At 36.9% G+C, this 12,929-nt stretch overlaps 2 protein-coding genes across 2 annotated transcripts; one reads left to right on the top strand and one right to left on the bottom strand.

The window, feature by feature from the left end:
- Positions 1 to 2,005: 2,005 nt before the first annotated feature.
- LOC108761216 (prolactin regulatory element-binding protein) lies at positions 2,006 to 5,463 on the bottom strand. The gene is made up of 4 exons (XM_018507630.1): positions 5,015 to 5,463; positions 4,233 to 4,615; positions 3,081 to 3,775; positions 2,006 to 2,999 (listed from the first exon to the last, which is right to left on the bottom strand). Exons 1-4 carry the CDS (start codon positions 5,150 to 5,152, stop codon positions 2,914 to 2,916), a joined length of 1,302 nt encoding a protein of 433 aa, XP_018363132.1. The 5' UTR covers positions 5,153 to 5,463; the 3' UTR covers positions 2,006 to 2,913.
- Positions 5,464 to 5,786: 323 nt separating this feature from the next.
- ND-51 (NADH dehydrogenase (ubiquinone) 51 kDa subunit) lies at positions 5,787 to 10,950 on the top strand. The gene is made up of 6 exons (XM_018507684.1): positions 5,787 to 5,885; positions 6,065 to 6,132; positions 6,882 to 7,550; positions 7,906 to 8,138; positions 8,204 to 8,407; positions 8,656 to 10,950. Exons 1-6 carry the CDS (start codon positions 5,837 to 5,839, stop codon positions 8,843 to 8,845), a joined length of 1,413 nt encoding a protein of 470 aa, XP_018363186.1. The 5' UTR covers positions 5,787 to 5,836; the 3' UTR covers positions 8,846 to 10,950.
- Positions 10,951 to 12,929: the final 1,979 nt, after the last annotated feature.

The following is a 12,929-nucleotide window of genomic DNA, read 5'->3' as shown; positions in this document are numbered from 1 at the left end:
AATCAATTTTTTGAACGTTTGAGCAACGTCAAGCAACTGAAGAGAAACGAATGACGGTTGCCTTGAAACGAAAAGGTCATTTTGCTCCACACAATGCGAGGCCTGTATGTTACTCATAAAGTCAAACACTGTATCATATATCAATGGGAAATCCTTTCCCACCCAGCAGTCCTTTCACACTCATCTCTGAACATTACTCTCCAGCCATCTAATTATCACTTATTCCGGTTGATGCAGCACACCATCTCCAAAACACACTTATAAAATAAAGTAAAGATTAAGAAATAAGTTGATGATTTTATTACATTAAAAGATGAGACATTCTTTCGCCGCGATATTCGTATACTGCCTGAAAGATGGTAAAAGATGATAAATGAAAACGGCAAATGTTTTGATTAGAATTATTTTATTGTTTCTTTTGTATTAATAAAAGAATATTGATAATTAATGGCGGGAACTTAGTTATGCATCTAATAAATAAATGAATCCCACGTTTTATTATTTTTTTTTTTTAAGTATGATGAATAAATTGTAGTACTGAAATAAATAAACACTGCTTCACGAGATTTCGAGATAATCGTATGGTAAATCGTAACGTAGAATATAATTGTGTTTCGACAAGTATTGCAAAAGCGGATTACACTGCTTAAATTAAATTAAATTATTATTTAAATTAAATTAAATTTATGATAAAATGTTTACCTTTCTTTAATGCACGCTGTTTTTATCGCGAATGTGGTTAAAATAGACTAAATTTAGCTAAACTGATTAAATTTGGAACTTTTCTGATCAATAACTATTAATTTCGCGAAAACATAATAGGCCTGTTCTTTTTGGTTGAATTTTTGCACCGGTTTATCTTTCTTCCTCTTCTTCCTCCTGAAGAGAAAAGGAAGAAAGATGAACTGGTACAAAAGTTTAGCCAAAAAGAACAGGCCTATTATAGATTATACAAAATCATATTATTAAATAAGCTGAATATAGTATCATATACCTTTTTGTTCGATTCTGTGAAAAAAATGCATGTCAATTGTTCCATCCGCAAATAATATCTGCGTAATATTTCTATGTGTTAATATACATATATTCAGAATTAATAGATCTATTATTTATACATATATTATAATTATTTTATCATTTATAGTTTGATGAACGCCAATATTAAATATATTTTGATTTATATGAATTCTCGTTAATGTGAATTCGTTTAATGTTCGTTTCTACCAATGTACATAAACTTTAATTTCGGTACAACTTGCACTTCATCTCTTTCTAATTTTTGAAACTAGAAAGAGATGAAGAGATAGTTGAACCAAGATTAAAATTAAACTACATTGGTAGAAACGGGCATAAAGCTATTTAAGCTTTCAGTTTTTGCGCGACTTTCGAGTTTTTGAAATAAAAATATAACAATAACTTTGAATTTTAATAATGCAATTTGATTAACATGTGCGTAAAAAGAAATTGAAGGAGTTTGATTAATATATACATGTGTAATATAGAAAATTTTATAATATATTAATAAATTTTATACAAATTTTATTTAATTCTTTTTTCTTTAATAAAAAATGATTATTGAACTTAACATGAACTTAAAAGGAATTATTAAATTTAATCTGTGTTATAACAGTAAAATTTAGCTATATTTTAATAAAGTTTTTATGTCGCTAATTTGAATATTTTTTATTTTTGAGTGATACTTTTGAATAATTAGACTTACTACAAATAGAAAGTTATACAATATTTAAAAAACAGGCATTAAAATCGAAATCTGATTTTATAGATATTAAATTATATATATAGTAATATAGCCAAAATATGATAATAAAACTATGTTTAATAGGATATATTAATAATTCTTTCAATTCCATGATGAAATATATTTAATAGTTTATTATTATTATAAAGTGATCGGGACGCTTACAAATTCATTGCACAATCTTCCGTGAGCAGAAAAGATTCCACATATGATATATATACACATATATATATATATATATATATATAATTTTATTCGAATAAATCTCTATTAATAGCCGGATTTACGATAAAAATACATGTGCTCTAAAAATAAATTAAGAAACTTTAGAAAGTGCCTAAATAAACGGTACTTATTATAAGCTCACTTCGTGAAATGTAACAATTACTAGTGATTCGTACAGCGTCGATCGTTACGAATATTTATCATTCATGTATGTTACATACTTTATGAAGAAAGTAGAGAGGAATATATAATCAAGAAAAAATATATTAGTAGGTGTCAATATACATGATACAGCACATAAATGCATTATGGATTTTCGTCTGTGACACAAAGAAGATAAAGAGTATCGAATTACTTGCCATAAACGAAATCATTTAAGCGTACTCATGCGGAAGAGAAATAATCGCGCTGTTAAATCCCTTTGTTTTGCGCTAAAAATTGATAAAATGTAATATCTATATGTACATCAATGTGCTATTGGTGCAGCCCCGATTTGTTGGAAGCACTCCAACATTTATTTATCACAGTAGCACCCCGACTGACGTCACGTCTATATCTAAATCGCGCAAACGCTTTCTGAAAAAATCTGTTTGTATACTCTATCCGATAAATTCAACTATCAAGATCGAATGGTAACCGCTAAATGAACCGAGAATACTCTTACGCTACCACTGTGCATATTCACAGTTACGTGTACGTTGTTTCGTAAGCTAATTATATCATACGTGTCGGACGAGATGCCGGTCAGCACCTTCTTTTACGCGGATAATCCTATGACTGTTTATGTAATGTTTTTGAGCAGCCACTGTTTATGAGTAAATCGTGCGTTTACTTTTTAATCTCTCATATGCGAGGACAATTGTCGGTCTAATATATAATTAGGAAAAAATAATGTTTTGCTTTATTGGCTCGGTCACGTATTTCGTGGGTCATATACCAAGATAACTGCAGAAAATAAACGCGCCACATATGGATATGACTATTAATATGATGACAAACCAGAATGGCAGTGTGTCTGAAAGATTAAAAAACAAAGTTTATTAGCTTTAATAGACTCCAAAGGCAACCATCTATTCATTCGCAATAAGATACTTACGTCTAAATGGTATACTATGTATACAAATCCTGTTATCCACGGAGATACTGACAACTGCGGTCTCCGTGTTACTGGTAATCGCGGGGCCGTCTAATTTCGTTGGCAAGAATTCTAGACCAGTGACGAACATGCTGTGCGCTCCAGGAACATGGAGTGCCTTCCTCAAGCTGAATGCCACGAATATATCAACGCTGCCGGAGAACATTGTGCCGACGGCCACGAATTTACCATCATCAGAAACGGCTAGTGCTGACAATGCTTCTTTGTAAGAAGCGGATTTGGTGATGGCTCCAGTATGGACATCCCACAACTGAAGAAAACTAGGATTTTTCGCCGCGACAGCGTTGGAAAGCACGAACAGATCGAGCTTTGTTTTATTCTCTGTCAATTTTCTGAATCGACATCTTTTGTACATGTACTTCACGCCATCCGGCACTGTCCAAGTGAGCTCTTTGTTCCTTGTGCCATTGTTGAGATTCCACAAGAAGGCCTTTCCGTCCTTAGCGATGCTCACCAGCAGACTACCGTCCGGACTAAAATCTAAGTCGTCTATTTCCTTCCCGTGCGCGTCAAGGTCGTACAATTTGTGTAACTGCGGGAACTTCCATAATCTAACTCTACCATCTGTGCCACCTGTGGCCATAATTGTTCCTTGCAAGCATACCCTGACCACTCTTTGTAAAGGCTCACCGTTTCTATAAGCGAGAAAGTTCTTGTTAGAAATTAGTGTAATACTCTTCGACGTAATAATTAGGTGTAACCCAAGGTTACTGAACTATAAAGATTACCTCATTGACAAGTTTGTGGACAGAAAGGATATATTAACAAGAAAGACGCTCTTTGTATTGACGTTACTGTGGATCTCAGTCCATCAACTAAATGACAAAGATATTTATAGCTTTCTTTCTTGCTCTCTCTTCTTGCACAGAGTTCACGGTGACTTTACAAAAGAATGGGGATGAGGAAATCTTTATAGTTTAGTCTTAAGTATATTAATCTTAAGTATATTCTTAAGTATATTCGATACTACAAGTGCAGCTGAGTAGCAGTAAAATATGAGTGATTTTTACCTTTAGATCCAATCAATTACATTACTACTCAGCCATTAATGAACGGTTATAATACTAAATGCAATGTAGCAAACTGTCTTACCCGAAAGCTGTCTGCACGCTATCAGCAGGCTTGAGTACTAACTGAAGTTTCTTGTTCTTGACATTCGAATTGTCATCTTTAATTTCTTCTATCCTTTCTATTGGTGAATGAACATCTTCGACTTTTTCACTGTTTCTTCTGTGCCTAAGACCATCTTTATTAGCCGCTGCTGTCGGTCCTTTAATCAATTCTCCATTCTCCGAAGTTACCACCTTGGGATTTACATTGTACAATTGACAATGGCTCTCTTGGCCAGCAACTATCCATGTCTTTTTGCCATTATTATGTGAGGCACAATTCATGACTACGCTGGGACCCGTTTCATGCCTGGTCACTTCTTCGGCAACAAAATGTATTCCGTTGTGTGACAATTCAAAAATTTCCTGCAATAATAAAAACTGGTCTTTAAATAGTTGTATTTAAATAACATATTACGATCTCGAATCAAGAAGAAAAAGGAAATTTTATGAAAAAGAACAAAAGGTAAATTTCAAATAGCCATAAATACAAAATAGATATTACAAAATGTTTGCTATACATTTTTTCGGCAAAATTCCAACAGAAATATAACTGAATCTGTTAACGGAGTATGATTACATATAACAGAAATCTGCCATTAAATATTAAATTTAACAGAATCTACTAGCAGAATATGAGGAAATCAAATACAACCTATGTGTATACCATATTGTAATTATATTAAATGATACATAGTCCATTTAAATGGTAACAAACTGACAGATTCAGCAGACAATCTGCTTGTTGAGCCAGCAGAAACTCACAAATCCATTGGCAATGCCAGTCTTGGAGGAACCGCCTCCGCCTCCAACCAGGATGTGCCTGCTGGTAAGCATCTGCAGGGTGTAAAGGGGGAAATTCACCCTGGCCAGGAGGCCGCCTTTGTTTCTTCTGGAGGGCATGACGCGGCAGATCTCGCCGTCTAGTAATCTTCCAGTTGCTCTTGCGTGTCAGGAGTGTCAAGTGTATGGACAGCTTCGCCGAGGGATTCTGCGAGATCTGGTGATCCGGGATCAGCACTGATCGAATGGATCGCGCGTACGACGTCCGCGTTCCATCGTCACTCCGGGACGGCCTTTTAAACGGGGCCACGCGGTTCACGTGTCACCACCATAGGACGCAGACGACAACGAGCGATCCGTAGACTTTGCGCTTTGCGCGACAAAACAGCGAAAGTACACGTATTCACTCAGAACAGCGCGCGGTTGAGATGGGTTGAGCGCTTCATTGCAAGATCGCGCCACTGCGCTGTTGTGGCTGAGATAAATTTGAGAGCTGAGAAGCGCGGCTTTTCTCGGCTTACTTTTTCGTAAAATGCTTAAAAATCTCGTATCCCAGCGCACCAACATCCATTTAATTAATTAGTGATATGGAAACTGGATACTACATACATATTTATTATTTTGCAAAATTGTTGATAAAATCGCAATTATGAAAGCATTGCAGGTACCGACGAGAAACGAATTTGATTTGGCCACTGATATCTCGTCGGTGATTTGGCTCTGATAATCGATACTGCGACCTTATCGATTGAGGAGGCTGAGAATTTCTCAGTCGTGCCACTGAGGGGATCCGAGTACCGCAAAATGGCGGGTGCCATAGTGCGTTGTTTTCAGATTCCGAGGAGACAATTGGGTGAGTTTTAAGTATCCACCTTATTATTGCGGCTACACGAACTTTCTTGAATCGCGAATAAATCATCCACGACGAAACGGCAAAGCAAACGTTATCCCACGCGTCTTCGAAAACAGTTTTCCCTTGTTGCAATGAGTCTACGAGGTTATGTAATTAAATAAATTGTACTATATTTAAAGGTCTCCTCGGATCGAGTTTGAGCAGTCAGCAGCAGAGAACACTCGCCGATGCCGCCCCGGAAGGAAAGGTGAGGGTGTTTCTCAACAATCTCAACATCTGTTCATATTTTAGCACCCCTCCCTCTCCTTTATCACAAAGCTTTGACATGTCTTCATCTGCTTCAAGTACAGTTAAAATGGACAAGACATAAGGGCTGTGTTGAGTAAAAAGAAAGCAACTTAATAACTGTTGTAAAAGTCTTATTAGAATTGGATTATACATTTAGATCTAGTGAAGAAATAAAAGCAAGAATTATGTTAAAGAATCTTATAATAGTTATATCAGGGTTGTGCTGTGTATTTCGAGATTACGTTTATGTGAAATTCTTACGTATTGTTAAATTTATGAATCTTTTTCATATAGACAATACAAACAATGTAAAACATATAAATTATTACAAATTAAATAACGCAATATAGAAAGGAATAATTAAGTTTTATGATTATTAATATATCTAACTTCAGTATTTTTTTTATAAATAAAAATGTGTATAAGTGAGACAGAAACTCTAGTATAATCTAGTGTAGTGTACCAAAGAATATAGGCTTTGATAATCCATAGATTTTTTACATAGTAAGATAAATTAGTTTACATAGATGATATATGAAACAGTTTACATAGATAATATATGAAACAGTTTACATAGTTTACATTATATACACATAGATGTACATTATATTTTGTGCATAAACGCACAATTCTGGTTCCAGGTGCTTTTTTTGCTGAACACAGCCATTAATGTTAAGTTTCTGTATTTTTAGTGTCTTTGTTTTTTAGAAACAAGGAGGTCCCCTGGCTGATGAGGACCGTGTCTTTACGAATCTATATGGCAGACATGACTGGCGATTGAAGGGTGCCATGAGTCGTGGCGATTGGTATAAAACCAAGGAAATAATAGACAAGGGCGCCGATTGGATCATTAATGAGATAAAAATTTCTGGTCTGAGAGGTCGTGGTGGAGCCGGCTTCCCCTCTGGGATGAAATGGTCATTTATGAATAAACCATCTGATGGTCGGCCCAAATACCTGGTGATTAATGGCGACGAGGGCGAGCCAGGGACATGCAAGGATCGCGAGATCCTGCGCCACGATCCACACAAACTTGTGGAGGGTTGTCTAATCGCTGGTCGTGCTATGGGAGCCTGTGCCGCTTACATCTACATACGCGGTGAATTTTACAATGAAGCGTCCAACATGCAAGTTGCTATAGCCGAGGCTTATCAGGCCGGTTTAATCGGAAAGAACGCCTGCAACTCCGGCTATGATTTCGACATCTTTGTGCAACGAGGAGCGGGTGCATATATCTGCGGTGAGGAGACCGCTCTCATAGAATCTATTGAGGGGAAACAGGGAAAACCAAGACTAAAACCGCCATTCCCAGCTGACGTTGGCGTGTTTGGATGTCCTACAACTGTCACCAACGTCGAAACCGTAGCAGTGGCGCCTGTAAGTGTTACTGATATATTTTTTCTCCTATATTTTATTTTATAAAGTTAAGAAGATCAAAATATAGGAGCAAGTAAAAAATGTAAAATTAATAAAATATATTTAATTAATTTTATTAAATATATGTACATTTTATTAATTTATATAAATTTACATAGAAATTTGAAAAGCATTAAAAATCCAGCTTCAACTAGTATAAGCTTCTAATTTATCGATTGTATTCTCACATGTACGATCTAAAATAAGATTCTAATTGATTAATTTAACATTTTTTATTCGTTTATTTTAATCCTTTATTTGCTAATTTAATACAAGACCATATTTTTTGTATTTATTTCTTATTGAAAATATTTAGACAATCTGTCGCCGAGGTGGAGCGTGGTTTGCCTCATTTGGACGTCCACGCAATCACGGAACCAAGCTCTATAACATCTCTGGGCATGTGAACAATCCATGTACCGTCGAAGAAGAAATGTCCATTCCTCTGAAAGAGCTGATTGAGAGGCACGCAGGAGGTGTAATCGGAGGATGGGATAATTTATTAGGTGTTATTCCCGGTGGTTCTTCGACTCCCGTCATTCCTAAGAGGTAAATAAAGAAATTGTTGTCCAACAATTCGATTTCGTTCCGAAAGTCATAGTAAAAAATTTTAGCGCTTGTGACACCGTTTTGCTGGACTTTGATGATCTCATCAGAGTACAGAGCTCGTTCGGCACGGCCGCAGTAATCGTGATGAATAAACAGACGGACATAATCAAGGCTATCACTCGTTTGATAAGTTTCTACAAGCATGAATCCTGCGGTCAGTGCACGCCTTGCCGCGAGGGTATCAGTTGGATGTATAAAATACTAAAAAGGTAAGAATTAGCAATTTATCTTGTATGTACAAATTATTATCCGGTAATACTTTTGAGACTTCCACGGGTACTTTCTACTCATAGAAGCTATGTGTTACACGGGTTATCTCCGTGTATATATATATATATATATATATATATATATATACACACACACATTCTTGGAATGATAATGTTTGATGAACTGTAATGTTTATGAAACATTGCTTCTATATTATTATTCGGTTTTATAATAATTTTTTTTGCAGATTTGTAGAAGGTAACGCCGAGATACACGAGATAGACATGCTATGGGAGCTTACGAAACAAATAGAACTGCACACAATATGCGCTTTAGCGGACGGCGCTGCGTGGCCTGTACAGGGTCTAATTAGGCATTTTAGGCCGGAAATCGAAGCGCGTATGAACGAACAGAAAAGAGCAACATCGAAAAGTTGAGATAAAACTGGAGGTTAGAGAGAATATAACGGGACGAAATATATAGAACAATCCCTGTAAAATTTTATATTTATTTTCAGTGTATATAAATGAATATAAACGCGATAGTCACAATTCCTCTGTAATAATGTTTCTTCGAACCCGGGTTGACATCCATCCTGGAAGTTCGACTAATAAAGGAAACATACGAGAAAAACTTAATAAACGTGCAGATTTTTAAGTGTGCCTTAGAAAAATCGCGCGTTAAACAAAATTAAATCGAAACTCTCGTAATGTTTAACGTTTATGAAGAAAAGTAAAACTAGCGAAGCAAAGTACTTTGAAGCGAAAGTTCGTCTAACGACGGCCATTTACTACTGGAAATTAGAAGGCATAATTGTATGTGGAGTACGAAAGAAATATTGATAAAATTAAAATTGGTTCAATATGGTAGACTTCTGTTATATTAAAGAATTTAAAAGTTTTACATTTGTGTGTGCGTAGATCGCAAGCGATCTCATCTTACCTTTTCAAAAATAACACTCTGGAAGAGACGGCGGCATGAAAATATGCAACAAGCCATTGTGAGATTTTCAGAAAAGTAAACGACATCGGAGAGAAAGGATCGTGTGCGCGAAAAAATATAAGAAAATTCGATTTATATCCTCGAATATTGGCCGAGTTTGCTTAGAGCCATGTAAGACTAACATTTACCTCCCGCGTTTTCTTATGCAAATAGTACGCTCTCAGTTGCGCGGTTTTCGTAGAAATTACGTTACATCTCACATTGCGGGCTCTCGAAGAGAGAGCTCGTGAATTATAGTAACGGTAACGACATCGACGATATATTACGCGAAATAAATGACACGGCTATTGAATGGAATATTTTTGCCGAACGTCACAGCGTTTGGAATGAAACGAGTGTCGAACCTCTCGTTCATGAATCATGCATACGATTCAAATAACGCAAACCGTGCTACTTGCGAGCTCAAAGTGAAACATAAGACTGGGTACATCCGAAGACGAGAATATTCGCCGCAGTTTTATCGAACGATACTTTGCATTTATTCGTTCATCATACAAGAGAATTCGCTAGCACTAAATGTTCCGCCGGCTACAGTACGGATAATAATGTGACTTTAGATATACGGTACAATGTGCGTATACAATACATATATACAAAAGCACGTTCGCTCGTTCCGCAGACCGGTTGCGTCTGCTCTCCCTGTCTCTCGTTCTCTCGCACTCTCTTTCGTTCTCTCCCGCTCTCTCACTCCCTTCTCTCTCTCTTAGCGCCACTAAAGTCGGAACTGTCTTTTTCGCGGTTTCTCGAATTATCGTTAGTTACTTAAATAATAGATTTAAGCTAGCCGTTACATTCTCGGGGTAGTTCGCCATAGGAGGTGAGCTGTCCCGGTTGTGTTAGTAAGCACACACACTGTCTTTTATGATAGGTCCGTTGTGTTACGTTACCTCCATTCTCTTATTTTCATCTTATGTGTACATATATTTATATTATCTATACCAAATCCACATTTCATTCCGTTGCGCATCTAATATTACATTCCTCTTTATTCTCGCTTCTCCTTTATTCTTTTCTCGCGGGCAGTGATGGCAGGATCGATTCATCCCAAGTGCTCGCTCCAGATTGAAAAAATATCTAGGCATCATACTAACGACGCACATTTTTCTCGAACATTTTTAGGCACTAACATATCGCATAGTATTGTATAGCATTCAGCGTTAAGCCTTAAGTACTTCGAAAAAGCATAACTCTTTCAGTGGTCGTATCTTGATCCCATCGAGTGTCTAGGTTTTTTAAAAAGGATCTATCAAGTTAATAGCTCGCCAGCTCTAAAAGCAGTCGTTCCTAAGGCTCTCACGCTCCCGTTTCTAAACTAAAATGGGAAGCTATTCTAAAGATATACTTAGCAAACACACAATTTCCGACCGTACTAAATGTAAATTAACAGCGTATATGTCGCGGCAGTACGAACTTAATTTAATTAAAATATCGTTGATACGGCATATCGTAGCATAATAATCGTAGGTCGTAGCACTTGTGTCGTCGGAAATCATCCCTCGGCAAACATCCAGACACGGTCGCACGTGAATTGGCCCCGTTAGAAAAAGAGATGTATGTTGGATTATGACGTTAAGAGTCAAAAAGTCGCTAATTTCATCGGAAGGCATAGTAATCTGATGCATCCGCCGCGTCTGTAACTTCGCCCAATCGTTTCTGGATCACTTCCCATCACTGCTCACGACGACTTAACGGTCTCTCAACGCTAAAATACAGGCTCTACAGCCCGCGTCACACGCGAAGCGTGTTTTTGTTACTCGGCCGTCGTTGTCCGCCGCTCTTGTGTACACGTTTGTGCCGCGTGTTATCGCGCCGAATGACGCAAAACAGATCCCGTATGCGTGTACAAGGTTTTCTTCGACATCGCACAGAACAAGCGTATGTACAGCACGATCGTTTGGAAATCAAAGGTTCACGAAACAGCAGCAACAACGATAGTTGCTATCCATTTTCACGCGAGTGACATTGAGTCTAAAATCATGTGAGCATTTTTTATTCAGATAATGATGTTACTACTTGCTCATTCTGGTGACAAAGTTATCTCAAAGTTAACAATACAAGTTTATAATCTCACTTTTAATGTGAATTAACAAGACTCACATGTCTGTTTCTATCTGTGTAATATAATTTTAATCTTGGTTTCATTAACTCTTCATCTTTTTCTAGTTCTTGGAATTAAAAAAAGGATGAAGAGTAAGTTGAGTCGAGATTAAAGTTGATCTACGTTGGTAGAAATGGATATCAGTAAAGCATACGGTCTCGAGCTTGTATAGATTGTAGGTAAAAAACTCAGTTGAACATCACTTGTTAAAACGAAAAGGAACGCGCATTCAACTAAGTTATGACGTTACAAATGAAATTATCTGAGTTTTGATGTAAATGGAAACTAATTTCTGCGATAACGAATGGAATAACGACGGACAGGGGCAGCCTGCAACTTGGAAGCTGATGGAAGTTGAAAACTCACACGCTTCGCGTGTCTTTCGTAGCCTCTTGAAGACGCACGGAGACGAGAGAACGCGACGATTCGTAATAAAATAAAATTGTAGCACGTTTTGCTCTCGCATTTTTCACTCTCGCTCCTCGGATTGTACTTGTTGCGAAACACCTTGCACACAGAAAAATACTTATTGTACAAGCTAGTAATAATTACTTGTATTTCAAGTATTTCAAATATTCATATATCCGTAAATCTATCATAGTTCATCACAAGCGTCAAATTTATTCAAAATATATTCTGATTTCTATTAAGTTTAATATTAATCAAGATTATTAAATTAAAACAAATTCGATTTGCTTATTGTATAAAGTCACTTCTTTGATCAATTTTATAATATTCTTCAAAAAAAAATAAATTTTTGTTCGAGTACATAATAATGAGTTTTTCTAAATTTATAAATATATTTTAAGATTAATTATCAAGAAAATATTCTTTGTTAAAGATATAACCATTGCTGAAAAGGAAGAAAATGTGCGTGTATAATCACTTTTCTTAACAACAGAGTGATATTTTTCTGTGTGTGTTCTCCCCTTCGACCCGACCGCGCGGTAGGGCCACACTCTATCTCGAGATATCCCGTCGACCTCGAGAAAAGGTACGTTATGCACGATATGATTGAAAGCTCGCTGGTCGCACGCTCTTTGGCATGATCATTGGCTGTCTTCCGGCAAGATCACGCTTATTGTTGGAGAAACCTGCCGCTGGACTCATGCCATCGCGCATGGATTCCCCACCTTAAATATCTGCCATAAAAATAGACGCACCTCTATCGCAGTTTCCGTACGTCAGCCCCCTACCTATGCCACTTCGAAGGATATGATTCTAACTCCTTCTTCTATCCATTCCTCCTCTTTCTTCCCGTCGTTCTGAATTCAAAGAGTCTATTCTCGAAACCGTGCGAAAGCGTTTCGCGCACGTGTGAATGGAAATCGAACCACTGTCTTCAATGAGAACGTGGTCTCATCGTCGTAGGAAATAATGCCGATTACCATACGTGGTGTCCACAGTTTCGAGAATCGCAC

The sequence above is a fragment of the Trachymyrmex cornetzi genome, unplaced genomic scaffold (genome assembly GCF_001594075.2).
Source record: "Trachymyrmex cornetzi isolate Tcor2-1 unplaced genomic scaffold, Tcor1.1 scaffold245, whole genome shotgun sequence".
In the NCBI taxonomy this organism is placed as follows: Eukaryota; Metazoa; Arthropoda; class Insecta; order Hymenoptera; family Formicidae; genus Trachymyrmex; species Trachymyrmex cornetzi.
Note: the sequence above shows the minus strand (reverse complement) of the source record. Positions and strands in the feature narration are given on the sequence as shown.

Excerpts from the sequence above, each read along its gene's own strand:
- LOC108761216 (XM_018507630.1), bottom strand. The coding sequence starts at position 5,152 with ATGCCCTCCAGAAGAAACAAAGGCGGCCTCCTGGCCAGGGTGAATTTC. Across the intron at positions 4,616-5,014 it reads CTGGCATTGCCAATGGATTT|GAAATTTTTGAATTGTCACA; the intron begins GTGAGTTTCTGC and ends TTATTATTGCAG. Across the intron at positions 3,000-3,080 it reads ACATAGTATACCATTTAGAC|ACACACTGCCATTCTGGTTT; the intron begins GTAAGTATCTTA and ends TTAATCTTTCAG.
- ND-51 (XM_018507684.1), top strand. The coding sequence starts at position 5,837 with ATGGCGGGTGCCATAGTGCGTTGTTTTCAGATTCCGAGGAGACAATTG. Across the intron at positions 5,886-6,064 it reads GATTCCGAGGAGACAATTGG|GTCTCCTCGGATCGAGTTTG; the intron begins GTGAGTTTTAAG and ends CTATATTTAAAG. Across the intron at positions 7,551-7,905 it reads AAACCGTAGCAGTGGCGCCT|ACAATCTGTCGCCGAGGTGG; the intron begins GTAAGTGTTACT and ends GAAAATATTTAG.